Raw genomic sequence first — 18296 nt, forward strand, 5'->3', positions numbered from 1 at the left:
ATTCATTTCAAATTCAATGCCAAATACTACTTTAATAATTGTTCGGTAAGTTATATAATAATTATTAGGCGATGGATACAACTTAAGCTAATTTTGTCGCGTTAATTTAAACCTCATAAATGTAATTAATTTATAAAATTATACGAATATAAAGAAAAGACAGTATGAAATAAAACGCAGAAAATTCTTAAAATATAGCTTTTAAAAGATTCTTGGTTTAATAGAAAAACATTTTATTTGATGCAATGTATTAATCTCTAGCTGGAGAAACTATCACTATCACAGAGTATTTTATACGTAGACAGAGAAACTTTATATATATATATTATAGACATTATTTATATTTTTATTTTATAGGCATGGGCGTTTTTGGTTTTGAACGCAAACTGATATTTATCCGATTTCAGATTTACAAATCGATTTCAAAATCCGATTTTAGATATCCGATTTCGGTAACGTCTAGCCTCGCCAAATCACTTGCACTCAGGCAAATATAGTCTTTAAGTACTTATTCGTAAGGTCGATGATTGTGTAATAGATTTCCATAGCAGAACCAACAAATCGAAATCCGAATCACAAAATTCGCGCTATCCTTTTTATTCCGCTTTAATCCGATTTTATTCGAAAGCGAATTTCATATTACACAACAATCACTTTGCGTTTGGATACCATACACAATTCTTTTCACCAACCGACAAATAAAATCACTGGTGATATAACATATCCAGTGATTTTATTTGTCGATTCGAAATCATTTAGTGGTATCGATCTATAGATCGTTGGCCTTTGGTTCGGCTAGGTCGATTTTTGAAATCGGATTTTTAGTTTGAGAAATCGATACGAATCGATTTGTGTTTGAAATCGGATTTTGAATTCGTTTTGATATATCGGACGCATGCCTATTATATTATCTTTGGTACCAGTATGTATGTTTAATCTATGTCCTTCAGGGTAACGAGAAAAGAAAATCAGTAGGTAACTAGGTACCTACCGGCAAACTGAACTATAAAGTAATAAGTAGGTAATTGGAATTTGGAATTATAAAACGTCGAGTTAGCGGCGTGGCGACAAATTTTAATTTTATATCTGTGACCTTTGCCTTTATTTGTTCGAATTTACAATTAAAGCGCTCGGTGATATTGAAATTGAACGAAGTGAAAGGAAACCGCATTGCCCTCAGTGCAGTGATAAAATAATAAGTACCTATTCGCTCAATACTGACAATACATAAGAGTACGCAACTATGGAGGTATGTAATAACTTTTATTAAATAAATAATTATGTAATAAATGTATCATTTATTTTTTCATATTGTTTTTTTTAGATTGAAATCGTAAGCGTGTCTGGCTTAAAATCGTTAGGTAAAATACATGTAAACGAAGATGCTACAATTAAGGATGTAAAAGATACAATTCATAAAAGCGTAAAAAAGTCATTATATCCTGACAGACAATCACTAAGATTAGAGGCTAAAGGGCGATCACTTAAAGATGAATCCACCCTGAAATCTTTAAATATAGATAGTAACGTGAAATTATATTTACAAGATCTCGGACCACAAATATCTTGGAAGAACGTTTTCTTAGCAGAGTATGCTGGTCCATTATTTGTATACTTGTGGGTATACCAGCGACCCTGGCTGCTGTATGATACTGACTCTGCACCAGGCAGTGTGGCCACGTATGTTCCTTATTAACTCATTATCAATATAACTATATACATAACTGTGAATTGATTAGCCATTAGATATTTATAAATAATAAGAAAATAACAAGTACCATGAATAACATCTTAATATTCATACCATAATTTATTTAGTAATTTATATTATTAATGTTTTTAGTATTGCAGCAATCTGTTGGTCAGTTCACTATGGTAAACGCCTACTGGAAACATTGTTTGTTCATCGATTCTCACATGGCACAATGCCTCTTAGGAACCTGTTCAAGAATTGTGCATATTATTGGTTGTTTACACTATACATTGCATACCACATCAACCATCCCCTGTTCACAGCACCGTGCAATACATGTGTTTATGTCGGCTTAGCTGGATTTACAGTAAGTTTACATATGGCTTATTAAAAACGAATCCTTCCATTTGTAATATGGAAGAAAAAATGTGGCTTGCATTGAGATAATTAAACAGTAAACACGTAAATTTAATTTAACAAAGTTGCAAGATACACAATACAAAGTATTATTAATTGTAGGAATATGTATATAATAACATACTAAGTTATGAATAATGTTGCATAAGTAAATATTAAAGCTTTACTATATTACAGATTTGCGAACTGGGTAATCTCAGCATTCATATTCTTTTGAAGAATCTTCGTCCACCAGGCACAAAAGTGAGGCGTATTCCGAAACCTGATGGAAATCCTTTCTCTATACTCTTTAATTATGTGTCCTGCCCAAATTACACATATGAATTTGGATCATGGCTCTTCTTTACAATCATGACAAAATGTGCTCCTGGTAAGTTCTCCATTTTATTTTTCACTGTTTCTTTTAACTTTAGTATTATCTACTTCATTTATTATATCTGTGAATTAACATCTCAATAAAATGAGAAAAGTGATATTAAAAACCTGCTCTATAATTATCCGGAAGGTTTTTATTTTTAAAAGATACCGAATGAGCAAGATTAAATAAAGTGTTTTTACCTAGAGATATTTAAAAAAAACATACTTTAATAAATAACATTATGTACTTTAACTAAATATACACTTAGACTTACTTTCTTTTGTAAAAAATATTTTGTACTCTATTCTTTCTTAATTATTCAACAAGTAACAACTTCTGTAATCTGACCTCAACTTGACCTTTAATATGGTTAAACATACATTATGTATAACAACTAAGTATTCCAAGAGCTAGTAGTCATTCTTATTAAAATTTTACAAAGTTGGCATTATTGGCATAAAATAGTCCTATTGAACTGCCATAATTATAGATTGTAATTTTTTAAGAAAATACAGTTTTGACACAGCTGATATCAGCTGAGTCAAAACTGTTTGTTATTTATGACAAAAAAATATATGCATTGAGTAAATTATGTATTCTTTAAGTAATTTAGTAGTCCAAAAGCATTTCAATGGTTTCGTCTGCTGTTTTTTAATGCAATGACATAAATTTGTAGGATTTTTAATACATAATTGATTTTGTGTTCTATTAAACTGATAAATTTTATGTATACACACTAGTCTTAATCAAATTAATTATTAAAATTTTTAAGGCTTATCTGATATAATAATTATGCTCAGTAAATGAATGATTTAAATAAATATATTATAGTATGTATTATGTATCATAAAAAATTGTAGTATAAATAATTAAAAATACTATGTTGTATTTTGCAGCTGGAATATTTGCTGTGGTTGGATTATATCAGATGTCAGTATGGGCCCTCGGCAAACATAGAAACTACAAGAAGGAATTCCCTGACTACCCCAAAGGTCGGAAAGCTATTTTGCCATTCATTCTCTAAACAGTGTTATATAATGGGTTACACATTAGTGTATTAGTATGTTTATATGTGAGCAGAAACAGATAAAAATGTTTCGTTTTTTATTTCAAATGATCCTACAATCTTTGGGCTACAATGGGATTTAAAACATTAGTAATTAGAAATTATTTCGGTCTTCTTGGGAGGTGATGGAATTTTATTATATAAATTATAGCTTTAATATATTATATTAGCTTATTTTGATTTGTTAGAACTGATAATTGCATAATTAATTTGTAATTGTTCAAGTTAATATTTTGTTCAGCTGTTCTTGAGAACATCATAATTTATTGTAATAAGTAAAATAAAGGCATTTATAATTTCTTTTTCTAAACTGGCACTTTTATTTAAATTCTATAATGAAGCAATATTAAAGAATATACAGAGGTATAAGGAAAACACCATGATAAACTTATTATTGACAATCTGTTATTCAGTTCATATGTATGTCATTCCTATTTAAATTTATAAATTTAATAGAAGAATCAATTAATAATTTATATTTCAGATAGTGTTTGTATTCAATGAAGGAAAAACTTTTAAAATATTCTAAAATTAAAATCGGTTAAAATTTAAAACATTACATTTATTACAACTGCTCCATATTTCCAAAATCATGTTCTTTATCTCCACTTTGTTTGTCATCGACACAACAAGCCTTGCTGAGAAGACGTTCGTTTTCTTCTTTAAGAGCAACTATTATTTCTTCTCTTTCCTGAAATTCAGTTTTTTTGCAGTTTGATAATAGAGAATATATAGTTTGTTGTGTAAAGATTTTTTAAATGATGCAAAAACTGTTTCTTGCATAATTATGTAGCTATTAATACATTGGAAGGGCTATAAAATTGCAAGGTTGGAAACAAGCTATGACCTTTGCAAGGTTATTTACTTTAACCTGAGTAATATATCAACAAGATGTTTATATTTTGTCTCAATTTACTCTATTTTCTGAATATAAAATAAACTAGGATTTTACAATTTAAGCATATTGACTTACATTGTTCATAATATAATAAATCATAAGTATTATTAACTGCCTCGTTGGTCTAGTGGCTTGATATAAGGCCGCAAACCCGAAGGTCCTGGGTTCAATTCCCAGGTCGGGCCAATAAAAAGTTATTGGGTTTTTCTGTCAGAAAATTCTCAGTAGCAGCCCGGAGTATGGAAGTTGGAAGTGTGTACACTCCCGTGCCTCGGAAAGCACGTAAAGCCGTTAGTCCTGCGCCTGAACTCTTTCCGGTCGTGTCGGATTGCCGTCCCATCGGATTATGAGAGTTAGGGAATAGAGAGTGCACCTGTGTTTGCGCACACACTTGTGCACTATAATATATCCTGCATAGTTGGCTAATCTCTCTTGAGATTGGCCGCCGTGGCCGAAATCGGTCTGGAGGACATTATTATTAAATCATAAGCATCAGAATCTTTATATCATTTATGAGTATTTTTATATTATATCGGAGGAAAGTAAATGGAGAGCTTAATACTTTTTTTTTTTCCTTTGAAATATTTCTGAACTTGTATTGTCTGTGGAAAAAAGTTAATACCGTCTCTGGTGTTAAGAAAACACAATCTGTATGAGATTCCTTACCTCAATTTTCTGTTTATATTTTTCATCAAGGTGTTCTCGGTCTTCAGTTACGTGCTTGAGCTTAGCGCGCGCCGTGGTGGGGGGAATGTACCGCGCGGAGAGACCAAGAATTGATTCCATTTGAAAGCATTTCATCCTAGTAGACTTAAGCTCCGTGCGCAAGTTGTTTATTTCTGCTAATAATGTACAGTTTTCCTAAAAAATATAAATTCTTTTACAATTAGACTACTACTGTTACTGAACGATAGTGGGTTAAAGGCCTTCTCTCCCTTTGAAGGGAAGGTTGGAGATTTTTCCCAACGCTGCTCCAATAACTCGCATAGGTTCCCCACGGTGTTCTCAGAAGAAACAAAAAAAAGTAAAATTGAGTGAAGTTATGAATAAAATAGCAATAAAGAAGTTGTTGATTTTTGTTGGATGCATTTTAATTAATTAGCCGACTTAACATATCTAGCGAACCATACATACATTTACATTTGAGTATATTTGTAATTTACGGAGCGAAACAAACAAAAAAATAAAAATTGACATATCTGTGGGGACAGGAAAACAATTACAAAAAAAAATAAACCACAGTGCCAGTATTGAAACGTCCAGAGTAGCATATATGTATTAAGTCACCGATATTCCGATATGTTGCGGATAGACTTTGTCGAAATTTCCTAATTGTTATACCTATCATATTGTAAACATGTTAGCGAGCGACCAACCTCATGGTGCCATGTAATAAACTTCATAATGAATTCTAAAATAAATGTAATGGTAATAATTTCGTATTAATTGTAGCATTTTTTTACATTATTATTTATCATAAAATTATTGTTCTATCTAATAATTCAATAATTTGTTATCAACGTTTATCAATTATTTGTGGCTTAATATTTAATGCACGTCATCTCATGATCTTACTGAATTACAAGGTTTTGTACTGATTTATTAAAAAGTAACAATGAATGTACATCGCACACTTTAACTATAATTCGAACCACAACAGGATTATAGACAAATAAACAACTGACATGTTATTCATTAAGAATTCGTGAAAAATGGCTTTATGTGTTACGGCGTAGCTGTTATCAGTAACTTTGGAAGGAAATGTAAAGTAAATATAAGTATTTAAGTGGAATAGTGGTAATATCTTTACGTACTCCTTTGAGGCTATATGTATAGCCTATTCCAATCAAAGGTATTAGTATGAAGTTTGCAATGTGGGTAAAGTACTGTTGTCTGACTCGTTGGTCTAGTGTACTGTCTGTGTGTGTGTGGAGGTCCTGGGTGCAATTCCCAGGTGGGGCCAATAAAAAGTTATTGGGTTTTTCTATCAGAAAATTCTCAGTAGCATCCCGGAGTGTGTACTGGAAATTCGAAGTCTATACACTCCCGTACCTCAGAAAGCACGTAAAGCCATTAGTCCTGCGCCTGAACTCTTTCCGGTCGTGTCGGATTGCCATCCCATGAGATATGAGAGTGAGGGAAGAGAGAGTGCACATGTGTTTGCGCACACACTTGTGCACTATAATATCTCCTGCGCAGTTGACTAATCTCTCTCTAGATTGGCCGCCGTGGCCGAAATCGGTCTGGAGGACATTGATATTATTAAAGTAGTGTTTCTCGGATAGAATAGTGAACTATTTAATAACTTCTTATGACACAAGTAGTTACTTACATCCATGATCTTTCTAATATCACTCTTAGATCCATCTAAAGACTTGGAAAGCTGCATTTTGAGCGCGGCCACCTGTTTCTCGAGGTGATCGCGTTGCCGGTTGAATTCCCTTATAGCTTCATCCTCTGCGATCCGACTGCGTACGAAGTCTATGTCCTCAACATATTTTTGAAATAGTGCCTGTGCAACAATAACATAAGCATTGATAAAAATAACTGTTAGATATTTTGTATTACTAATAAAGAAGATCAAATTACTCTTAACTCTTCATTGTAATTGTAATGTGCTTGTGATTAAATACGATTGACAATATCACCTTAACGCTAAGCTTCAATTGAGTCGGATCTTGAAAATTAGCGGTCATGTTATGAAGATCGATTTTAATTTTCTTTAAAGTATTCTTTAATGTTAAATTTCTATTGGCTTCGTTTAGAAAATCCTTTTTCGCTGACGTCAGCTTCTCGTTTAACTGACTGATCTTTAGTTCTGAAACGTATATTATAATAGTATTAAATATAAATAAATAAGAATAATCATAACTTTTTTCTCATAAGCACGCTTATATACTACAACTAGTCCGGATGAATTTCTACTGCGACGGTCAATCACAAAAGACTTACGACCTTTATTGTTTAGCGGGTGATTAGTTAAATAATTATGTGTTTTTTACTTTTGAATGTCAAATCAATAATGAAAGAAAGAGCGAAATCAGTGTTTAACTAATCAGCCGCTTAGAAATGTTTATAAGTGAGGCCGTAGATAACTACGCAAGAGGTATAGTGCATCGTATGTGCAAATACCTACAGGTGCACGATTATGGACAGTACTATACAATTACGCATACCATACGCTGGAATTTTTTGTCTTTTACTGTCAGTAGAATCAATGAATAAGTGTGCTAAACTACAATGACATTCAAAAAAAATTACAACTGAATATTAATTTGATTACCGCGAAAATCTTTTTGCTTTAGAAGGGTTTCTAAAGATACTTCCAGCTCTAGAATACGTAACTTTTTCTGTTTAATTTCGCGTTCTAATGGCTCTATCTGCGGTCAAAATGATCGAAAAATTAAACCAGCTGTAACTTTTTGACGAATTATGTAACTAAACAAAATCTACCCGAAATCTTTAAAGCTAAATCATACCCAGATCATGTTTTGTATTCAACAATTTTAGTTCTTCATTTTCCATGTCGTCTATTTGAACTTTTAACTCTCGTATTGCATTTTCCTTGGGTTCAATCTAATGCATAGCCGAAATGAAAATTAGGTACCTACTGTTCATGGATTCAGCTTTGTTAGGAATATGTCAAAACTATAAAAAGTACTAAAAATTGTCCATGACCTCATTTCGACTTTCATAAGAGGTCTATGTCAGTTAACTCGTTAATAGTTTTAAGACTAAAGACAAATAATAACTATATTACAGACTTATGAGCCAAGCTATGAATTTTGGCAAACCAATTAAAACGACTAATGTAAGATATCAATGACGCAATATTACGGTGATAGGGTTTTCTGCGTGTCAATATGGGTAGGTACCACCCACTTATCACGTGTATTGCTGTCATGTTTACATGTAATGTGATGATTTGATGGGTTAGTCAACCAATGTTAGATATACAAAATAACATATTAAATTTCATGGCAAGAACATTGAAGGTATTAGGAATGAACGAGAGTCGTAACTGTATAGTCTGTGGGTAGAGTACCCATTATTATACACATTAGTGCGGAGGTGACCACTTACCACCAGGCCTTGCATTTGCCTCTCGTAGAATTATCGCTGACATATTCTGTCTATTGGCTTGTATAATTTCAATAGTACAAATATGCATTAAGCAATATGCCCAGACTTAAATATTACAACATGATAAAATTTATCTTTAAACACGTACTACCCGTATGTGATATATAAAAAGCGTTTGTACTGAAGAAGAAATTTTGTTCAACAAACATATATCTCAATCCATGGTTTTAAATTACTACAGAAAAATTTATTACCTGATTTTTTAATTCGGTTATCTTAAAATTCAACACGAATTTGTATTTCTCTAGTTCTTGTTTTTTTCTCTTCAATTCATATATTCTCTTCTCTTTATCTTGAATAGTGCCGTCTCTTTCCGATATTTCTTTTTTCAAATCTGCTACGTCCCTCTCAAGAGTAGAAATCACTTTTTGGAACTGCTTATGTTCGGCTAAAAAATATTACTCTCAATAAAATATTTTATAGCACCACACATCATATGTACAAAATTTTGGTTAATATACCCTTAAGCTGAGATACTTGGTGTTTGAATTCATCGATTTCTTTATTGGCAGATATTAGTTTTTTCTTCATTAAACCGGTTTCTCCTTTTAATCTTACGTTGGCGTCCTTTTCTTCCTTTAGTTGCACTTCGTACGCAGTTCTTATTTCGATTATTTCGCGATCAGCATCTTCTTCAATTGATGTCTTTATTGTTTCATGTTCTCTCTTTTCCATATCAGCTTGCTCTTGTAGCTAAGATATAAGTAATGTTGTTTATAATAACTATTAACAACATAAATATTTGGAAATGAATATTATATTTAACCTCTTGTAGAACCAGATCTTTTTCTTCTAATCTCGCTTCAAACATATCATTAATTTGCCTCAGAGCTAGTCGCTTACTTTCTGCTAGATCTTCTAATCGTTGTTCGTAATCTTTTCTCATTCGTGCTGTTTTATCTTCAAGGCTCTACATAATGTAAAGTTAAGTTATTTTTTACTAAAATATTGATGTAATTTATCACAGAGAAATCACTTTTCATACACTTACAATAAAACAATTATATGTCTCTTTTATAACACCAAAAATAATAAAGATGCCAAGGATATAATAGTTACGTTAATGTATGTTTTATTTTAAATATAATAATAAAATCGTTTTAAATCTACCTGATATCGATCGTATTCACTTATGAGTCGTATATTAAAATCCGCTTCTAAGGCTTGAAGAGTTCTTTCATGGCCCGATCGTAATTTTGCTATATCTTGTTGTATCATTCCAATTTCATGAGTGTGTTCATTTTCCATTTGCTACGAAGAATTATATTTAATATAAGCATAAATATTTGTCTATATGTATTATTACTATATATTGAGTATATGTTTTATAAAGGATGTAATACAGTAATACCTCATTTTTCTCTTTGAGTTCTTCAATAGCCGCACAATATCCTTCATGCACTTCTTTTAATTTCTCGGCTTGAGCAGCTTCGGCTTGACGCAGCTGATAAGTATGTTCAGTTTCCAATTCACTCATTCTTGTACTTAGTAGCTAAAAAAATATTTTATTGAACTATACATAGCCTCATTTTTTTGCTAAACATTTTCTTTTGTATTTTAATATATTACTAACGTTTATGCTATTGATTTTTTCTTGTAAATCTTTCTTACTTATTAAAATTTCTTTAGAATATGCAAAATCTTTATCAAGAGCTATAGCTCGTCCTTCAGCGTTTGTCAGTCTCCATAAACATATAGATGAATCATCAGACACTGACACCAAAGTTTGATCATCGTACGATAGAGCTATACCAGTTACTTTTTTATTGTGCATATGAAATTCATTGAAAATTGCTTTATCTAGTAGTGGTAGCTGTACTGCGGTGACACCTCCTTCACCACCAGTTATAAACAACATTAAATCGGAACGTGACAATAAGATAGTATCCAAAGCGCATCCAATTAAACCTAAATTTCTACGGATTGTGTTCGATCCAATTTCTTTAATTTCTCCATCGCTTCCGACACCGTATGTAGTTTTTCCATTGCTAAAAAAATAATCAAACATAATCTTATTGAATAAACAAAATATGAATTTAATAAAATCCTTAAAAAATAATAAATGAATGATGTCGTCCTGACCGATTCCGGCTACGGCGGTCATTCGGAACGGAAACTAGCTAACTGCGCATGAGAAATTATAGTGACCAAGTGAGTATGTGCAAACACAGACGCACTCTCGTTTTCTTGTGTTGTAACAATAAATAATATAAATAATTATCTAGCGAAAATGAATTATAATTATAATACCTATTTACTGCACATGCATTAAATTGGTTAGTTTTAAGAATAACTTCTCCAACTCGTTGCCCTGAAGACATATTCCATTCATATACAGCTCCTTCTGTACCACACGATACTAAAGTCAAATCTTGGGCAGACCACGCCAAACTTGTAATCTAAAATATTTCCGTCCACAATTACAATTTTACAATTTAGTGACTACACTTTTAATGCAGAATGTAATGTACATTACCTTTCCATTATGACCTTTCAAATTAAAAACATTTTGAAAAGAAACGGATGAAAAAACTTGTATAACTTGACCATTAACGGCTGCGAAGAGATGACCATTGGTGCTAAATTGTGCACGTTTACAATTACGAATTGGAAATTCTAGCATAACTTCAAAGTCATCGATCAGAACCACCATGAATCGCAACTTATCTGAAAATCCCACTATAGCAAAGAGCCCTATAATGATACAAGAGAATATACGTTTCAATATTTATAAACTAAATTCAGTAACTGGATAAGGTTTTTTATTATCACCAGTAGGATGTAAAGATACACAATGTATCTCTTCTTGGTATAATTTAATCAATTCCACGTCGTCTGTCATGTAGTTCCATATTCGTATGCTCTTGTCCTGTTCACCTGACGTCATGAATATTGGTTTCCAAGCGCACATCGAAAGAGAATTTATTCGACCATAATGCATCGCTGGACCCAGTTCTGTAAATGATATTTCTGGATTCTACAAAGACAGAAAAAAGTAATTAATAATACTTTTATGAATTATAATTCCACATTTTTAAATTGGTTTGCTTTAAAATAATAACTCTACTTTCAAATTAATAAGAAAAGTCCACTTTTCCTAAGAGACCATCGTAGCAGTGCTGGAAAATTACTAGCGTTTTGTAATAGCCCTTGTTGTTAAAAATACCTGAAGCATGTGTTGTCCAAACAATTTGACGTAGTACAGTTGTTTTCTGAGAGTTGTGATAAGAAGTGTTTCTTGATTAGGATCTATTGTTATATGCTGAATAGCGTCGAGTGGTGACCACAATGGGTGCTCTCGGGTATGTCTATAAAATAATATTAAAAAATTATATGAAAACTCATTTATTTTTCAGTCAATTTATCTTTTAATTTGTTTACAAAACTTACTTGTATGATTTTTTCGAAATTCGAAATAAGTTCCTTTTACGCCAATTATGTGGTGTTTCCTTCTCAAACATATGTACATAACCTTGTCCACACGCATAAGCGAATCCTATTAATGAAAAAAAAAAACTAAAATCTATCAAGGATAACCACATTTTAATTGTCTTTGAAATTATATATGTATATATTAATTTATAAAGTTACCTTTTGTAAAATTAACCAAACACGTTACGGGGTAGTTTTCTGTTTCGACAATTCCGGTCTCACTGGCAGTACCTTCAGCACTGGCTGAACTAGATTTTTCACCTTCACCTGACCTTTAGTAACATATAATTTGAAATGTAACATAACGTTCTTACGTGCAAATTTGCGCACCCTCATAATACGCTAGTAGCTACAGTAAAAAGTATTACAATTTTGAAAATTTATGTATTTAAATCTCTAAAAATATATGTTTAGTTTTTTTTATCATATCAATCTAATTTTAGGTTTTAGGCGGGTCGGTTGACTCTCGGTAGAATCTACATTAGCATATCCATCTATATTGATAGATTAATATTTAATGTAATATCTAATCCTCTCTAATGACTGATTGAAAAGTTCAATTGATGATTCAAAAGTTCTTGTAAAGTTGTAAATACTACTACTACTAGAATAAATATATTTTTTTTATCAAACTAATACGTTAGAAAGTTTATACCTTTAATTTTCTAATTTGATATAATAAGCTATAAATATATACTTAATGATTACTATACTATTTACAATATAATCATGCAATGTTGCATAATATACAATTTGATTAATAGAATTTGCGTGAATCACTTCACAATAACATCTTAGTTCCCAAGGTTGGTGGTGCATTGGTATTGTAAGGGACCTTTTATAGGTTCAATGTCTATGGGTGATGATGAGAACTTACCATCAGACAGCCCGATTACTAGTCTGGCTACCTATATTAAAAGTATGTCAACAATAAACGTTTTCGTCATATCCCATTTAATATTCAATAAAATAAACGTAAACAACGCAAGTTATACTTACTCTGCTTCGGTTTTTTTAAGCGACATCTCTATAACATCAGCCGCCCGAAATATAAAATTTTGACGCAATTCGCCGTTTTCTACTATCATAATTGTTCCGGTATCCGTTCCGAACATAATACGATCAGATGTTAACCACATACAGCTGGTAATATTTATCTACAAAGAAAATTTTAAATGTATTGTATTTTTTTTATAATGTTGAAGATTTTTGATGTTGTTTAAAATATTTTAGGAATATGTCTTTATCCATTAATTTTTAAACCACATATAGGGCAACAATTCGAAGTTTTAAACATTTAAATTTATTTCAATTTATTATATTGAATAAGTATATTTTACTAAGTGAAACAAAAGTAATTTGAAAATAATGTCAGTTTGATCCATCTTGTTTACATTTACAAAAAAATTAATGTCACAGTGTCTAATATAAAAACGCTTCCTCCCTTTAAGACAGATAACTCAATGCCGCTCTTACAGACAAATAAACAAAGAAGAAACAAAACAATACATAAGAATATATATGTTAGTTTAACACAGTTTCAGATCTATCTATCTATTCTTCTAACCCCATTATTATAACATAGTATGTATACTTACATTTTCAGCTTTACACCAGCCCCACTGACGCCATACAGTTTCAGAAACGTTCATAATACGAAAAGTGTATGGACCTGTTATAACCACAAGCGTTGCGTCTGACGGATTACATTGCACCTAATAACACAGTTAAATATACCACACAAATATCATCTTTAAACAGGCAATATGTAAGAGTAAAAAGCTAATAATAATTCTTACGCTTTCAACGATTCCCTGGCCGCTGGGATTTTGAGCTTTGGCATGACTCTCCACTTTTCCCTTGTCCCAGTTATAATAATACAAATACCAGTCCGGTTCGCCAGTTATTGCCACCAAATATTTTGAGTCGTATGTAAATTGAATACATGCGAACTCATAAGCCGTCGAATTTTCGAAAGGCACGGTTAATATTTTACGTCTCTTGTAAGTGGTGAGATCATATATTGTTATTATTGGCTTTTGACCCTCTTCAGATATTTCATTTAAAGCAAGCCAACGCCTGAAATTATGTTAATTTTAAATGATTCATTAATAAGACATTATACGAAGGATGACAAAATTTCGTCCATAATTTATCTCAAAAAATAGCCATGTAAAACATTATACCCCTAATATTTGAACCGTCTTCGGTTCAACAAGTTGCCAAAAGTTTTATTAAAACAAAATGAGAAGTTTTCTGAACTATTAATTTTCGATTCATTGAACACTTTCTCAATTTTTATAGCTATTATATAATTATCATTTTTAAAAATGCCTTGTTTTCCCTTCAAAATAAACCTTGATGCTTGTTTCGATCTTTTCATTTGATGATAATTGTGATTTTGTTGTATTTATCAATTCAGATGGTACTTCTATCCCATAAATAATATTGATTTGAGTTGGACATTTAAGAAAAGAAAAAATAACGATCGAAGCCGATGTTTATAGGTTAAAATCCAAGTTGCTGATTTGACTGATGAATTGAACTGGACCCGTGACTGAACTTCGGCGTTATTATAGCGTGTGCGTCGGAGTTAACTTTCCTAACTAAGCACGACTCAAAGTTCACAGTTGCAGCGTGATATAATATAAGCCTCGTACTTTTTTCTTATGAGATTAATTTCAATCACAACAATAATATTACTTTTCAAAGTGTAGTTTAATATGGTTCTTACTTAAATTAAGGAAAAGAAAACAGTATCGATATATTATTTTAGTTTTTAAAATGAACGTTATTCTACATTTTCCTTGCTTATTACTATATTGGTTTAAGGAAAAACAGCTACAATAATAGAGTATAATTAGTATAATTACCTGTTTGGTGCTAAGACTATAGATTTAATTGGTTTGTGCTTGTCTTGAAGTCGAATGAATTTTTGCTTTTTCTGAATGTGATTGTGAATCACAATAACACCTCCTGCAGGATAGATAATTTCCGAATCTGTCATATAGTGAGCATTGTACCTGTAGATCCAATGTTTTTTATTTTTTATTTATATTAATTTTAATCGTTGATTTTATAATACTTCTATTTATTTTAGTATAATACATACTTTACTAATATGAATATGTAATTCGAATGTCAAAACAATAATAATTTGGTACATTAAAGTTGAAATTTCCAAATATCCTTTCTTATTGGATGCTTATGTTATAAAATAAATAGATGTTATTAATTTTATTACTTTAGTCTGTAGTTTTGGCTATATGTGTATATTTAATCAACCATATTTAACCGGGTGATTTGTGAACTCTTTCATGTCTTTAAGCACTACGATCCAAATCTCGAGAGAAGTTATAGAAATTGGTTGATTTTGACGAGTTTTATACTTACACGAACAAAGCCATTTTTCTTACTATAATTATTTGATAAATTTTACTATACCTACCTCTAAGACATTACGTGGTACCAAAACTTCGTTAACCAAATATCGGTTATAAATATTTATAGCCTTTACTGCGGTACCGTATTTATTAATAATGCAATTGAAAATCGATGACAATAGTTTCATACTATTTAACTATCCTCAAAAAAATTGATTGCTAAGTTAGAAACAATTACTTACTGAATATCTGTTCTTAAGCCATAAAATATTCGTGCAGAAATATTAGGAGGAGTGTTAGTTCCCATTATGTTATGTTACAACTTTAAGGAAAACTTGTATATAGAAGTGAAATCACTATCAAATTATAGACAGCTTCATCGATACTCGTTTGAAAAACAATATATTGTTTATGGTTGCTATGGTAACTGTTAAATGTTTGACACGGCATATTTGATTTAAGTCAATTTTATGTTCCATTTTTGTCAAAAATTAAAATAAAGCCACATGCAAAAATAATAGGCAAAAAATATTCTTATAAGTAGTGGAAATCGAAAACGAATTAAAGCGATAAAGTAAAAGATTGGAAAACTGTTCAATACCTCTTAATTTTAATTATTTACCTTCAAATCAAATCATGTGATTTTGATAAATTTTTAACTCGCATAAATTTTTTTTGTTTCAAAATATTGTACATAAGACATATTTAAAACGAATATATGAATAAATAACTTAAAGGGTAATTAAATGTTGTTTAGCAGACGGTTTTCAAATGTAAGTTCATATTTAAATACTTAAAATAAAAAGCACAAGCCGCTTTTATTAAGTCGATTAAAAATTATGCTATTGTAAGTTAAAAAATGCGCAGCGCTTAGACTTGAAACGCCATTTATCTCCACTCTACCTGATTGGTGCTCAATGTCATCTTTAGTAGAGCATCCTCTTTGCAATTCCGAAGTAACTTGCTGTTTCCTCCGTCGTATTACACGGGACATTACATAAAAACGTATTTTTGCAATAATTAATCAACGGTAAATTATATATAAATTTAACTACAATTACTTAACTATTTAAGTTATTTATTATATTAAAGTAATAAATACTTAATGGCAAGTTCGGAAGAATTCGGTACGAAACGGAGAAAAAATGCGAAAATTATAAAACATTTAAGTAAAGATGTTATACATTAGTTACAAAAATTATATCCAGACAATTCATTATGAACACAATAGGTATTTAACAAGTTATAAAGATCGAGGAAAGAAACCGTATATCGTAGATACAATTAGTACTTTTATACTTATTTCACATGTTTAATCTAGGCTTCGGCATAATTCAGTTGTCCTGGTTTCAAACACTTTATTTACGCAGCCTTGTTTAATGAGAGTATGTATGTATAAATATTTTTGTGCAGTGAAAACGTGAAATGTTTTTACTTGGTCATTTAAAACATAGTAATTTTTCAGAATCCCTCCTAGTTCTTACAAAAATTCGAAAATCGAATATTTACATTCACAAAGCATGAAGCCAAGGGGAGCCAAACGCTAGGACTGCTAATACCATAACGAATAATTCCATCACTAACGAAATATGAAAGCAACACACACTTTTTAGATAATGGTTTTGCCAATATTGCTGAAGCCATCAGACCAATCACGAAGTTCGTTCGTCCTCTTAAATATTTTTAAAGCTTACTCAACATGAATACATTTTAGTTTATATTTGATGTCATAGATACTTATGTCTACCAAATGAGGTCAGCTACTCTCTTTACTATTAGTAACTATAAGAATTTAGGTTTGTATTAGATCCACAGCTGATTGATCGGAGCATAACGTATTTTTGAAACGTTACTCTTACGTTATATTTATGGATTTGTCAGTGACAGTAAGATATATTAAACGAATTAAATATTCTGAGAGGACGACTGCACTGACGATAATATATACTAAATGTATAAATGTGTATAATATCAAATTTCATTTTTTTTTTATAGAATAGTAAGGCGGACGAGCATATGGGCCACCTGATGGTAAGTGGTCAACAAACGCCCTTAGACATTGGCATTGTAAGAAATGTTAACCATCGCTTACATCACCAATGCGCCACCAACCTTGGGAACTAAGACGTTATGTCCCTTGTACCTGTTACACTGGCTCACTCACCCTTCAAACCGGAACACAACAATACCAAGTACTGCTGTTTTGCGGTAGAATATCTGATGAGTGGGTGGTACCTACCCAGACGAGCTTGCACAAAGCTCTATCTCCAGTAAAATTTTTCTTTTCGTTTCTTTTCTTTCATGGTCAAATTATAGATATATTTTGAAAAATCTTTACAATAGCTAATTCCGGAAGATCCGGAAGTGCTCAAGAACAGTTGTTTCGTCAGTTCCTATCGTCAACATAATGTACAAGTTTAGAAATATTACTAATAAGAGCGTTTTTTTAAATCTTATATTATTGCAGTTTTCGTAAGGTTCTCTTATTTTTTTAAATAAAATTAGCTACCCTATTTCACTCGCTGATAATAAAACTTTCTGTAAGTGAAAGATTTTTTAAATTTGCTTTAGTAGAGTTTGATTTTATCCATTACATCAAAATTTCGTCATTAAATACAATCTTATTTCTTCATAATATTATTATAGATTTACTTAGTTACTTATTTTATTCATTAAAATAATACCATGGTATAAAATCTTTATTTATTATTATCAAATAAAGCGGTGGAGTGGAGGTAAGACAGTTTATATAAAATAAACAAGGATGTACAAATATGAAGAGTCTATTTCATTACACAACATAAGTAATGATAACATCCATTAATAAGTGGCCGAGTCAATGAATTGGCGATACGAAGTGCAATTGATGTCACAATGCAATTGATCCTATCCTGTTCCATAACAAT

General features: G+C 31.1%; 2 protein-coding genes across 2 annotated transcripts; one reads left to right on the forward strand and one right to left on the reverse strand.

The window, feature by feature from the left end:
• The first annotated feature begins 962 nt into the window (after positions 1-962).
• LOC126772279 (probable very-long-chain enoyl-CoA reductase art-1) lies at positions 963-3844 on the forward strand. The gene is made up of 5 exons (XM_050492608.1): positions 963-1249; positions 1325-1680; positions 1844-2060; positions 2288-2480; positions 3365-3844. The coding sequence occupies exons 1-5, from the start codon at positions 1244-1246 to the stop codon at positions 3490-3492; spliced, it is 900 nt and encodes a 299-aa protein (XP_050348565.1). The 5' UTR covers positions 963-1243; the 3' UTR covers positions 3493-3844.
• Positions 3845-4099: 255 nt separating this feature from the next.
• LOC126781626 (cilia- and flagella-associated protein 57) lies at positions 4100-15697 on the reverse strand. The gene is made up of 22 exons (XM_050506559.1): positions 15633-15697; positions 14881-15030; positions 13807-14086; positions 13606-13722; positions 13007-13164; positions 12167-12279; positions 11966-12071; positions 11742-11883; positions 11348-11552; positions 11052-11269; positions 10826-10974; positions 10149-10563; positions 9927-10067; positions 9686-9826; positions 9342-9485; positions 9037-9268; positions 8770-8963; positions 7716-7812; positions 7081-7250; positions 6765-6944; positions 5099-5293; positions 4100-4225 (listed from the first exon to the last, which is right to left on the reverse strand). The coding sequence occupies exons 1-22, from the start codon at positions 15695-15697 to the stop codon at positions 4100-4102; spliced, it is 3738 nt and encodes a 1245-aa protein (XP_050362516.1).
• Between the last annotated feature and the right edge of the window lie 2599 nt (positions 15698-18296).

The sequence above is a fragment of the Nymphalis io genome, chromosome 1 (genome assembly GCF_905147045.1).
Source record: "Nymphalis io chromosome 1, ilAglIoxx1.1, whole genome shotgun sequence".
NCBI lineage: Eukaryota > Metazoa > Arthropoda > Insecta > Lepidoptera > Nymphalidae > Nymphalis > Nymphalis io.

Coding starts and splice junctions, on each gene's coding strand:
- LOC126772279 (XM_050492608.1), top strand. Junction 1,681..1,843: donor GCACCAGGCAGTGTGGCCAC/GTATGTTCCTTA, acceptor TAATGTTTTTAG/TATTGCAGCAATCTGTTGGT. Junction 2,061..2,287: donor TCGGCTTAGCTGGATTTACA/GTAAGTTTACAT, acceptor ACTATATTACAG/ATTTGCGAACTGGGTAATCT.
- LOC126781626 (XM_050506559.1), bottom strand. CDS start 15,697: ATGGGAACTAACACTCCTCCTAATATTTCTGCACGAATATTTTATGGC. Junction 12,072..12,166: donor TTTGGTTAATTTTACAAAAG/GTAACTTTATAA, acceptor TTTCATTAATAG/GATTCGCTTATGCGTGTGGA. Junction 7,813..8,769: donor TAACCGAATTAAAAAATCAG/GTAATAAATTTT, acceptor TTTTGACCGCAG/ATAGAGCCATTAGAACGCGA.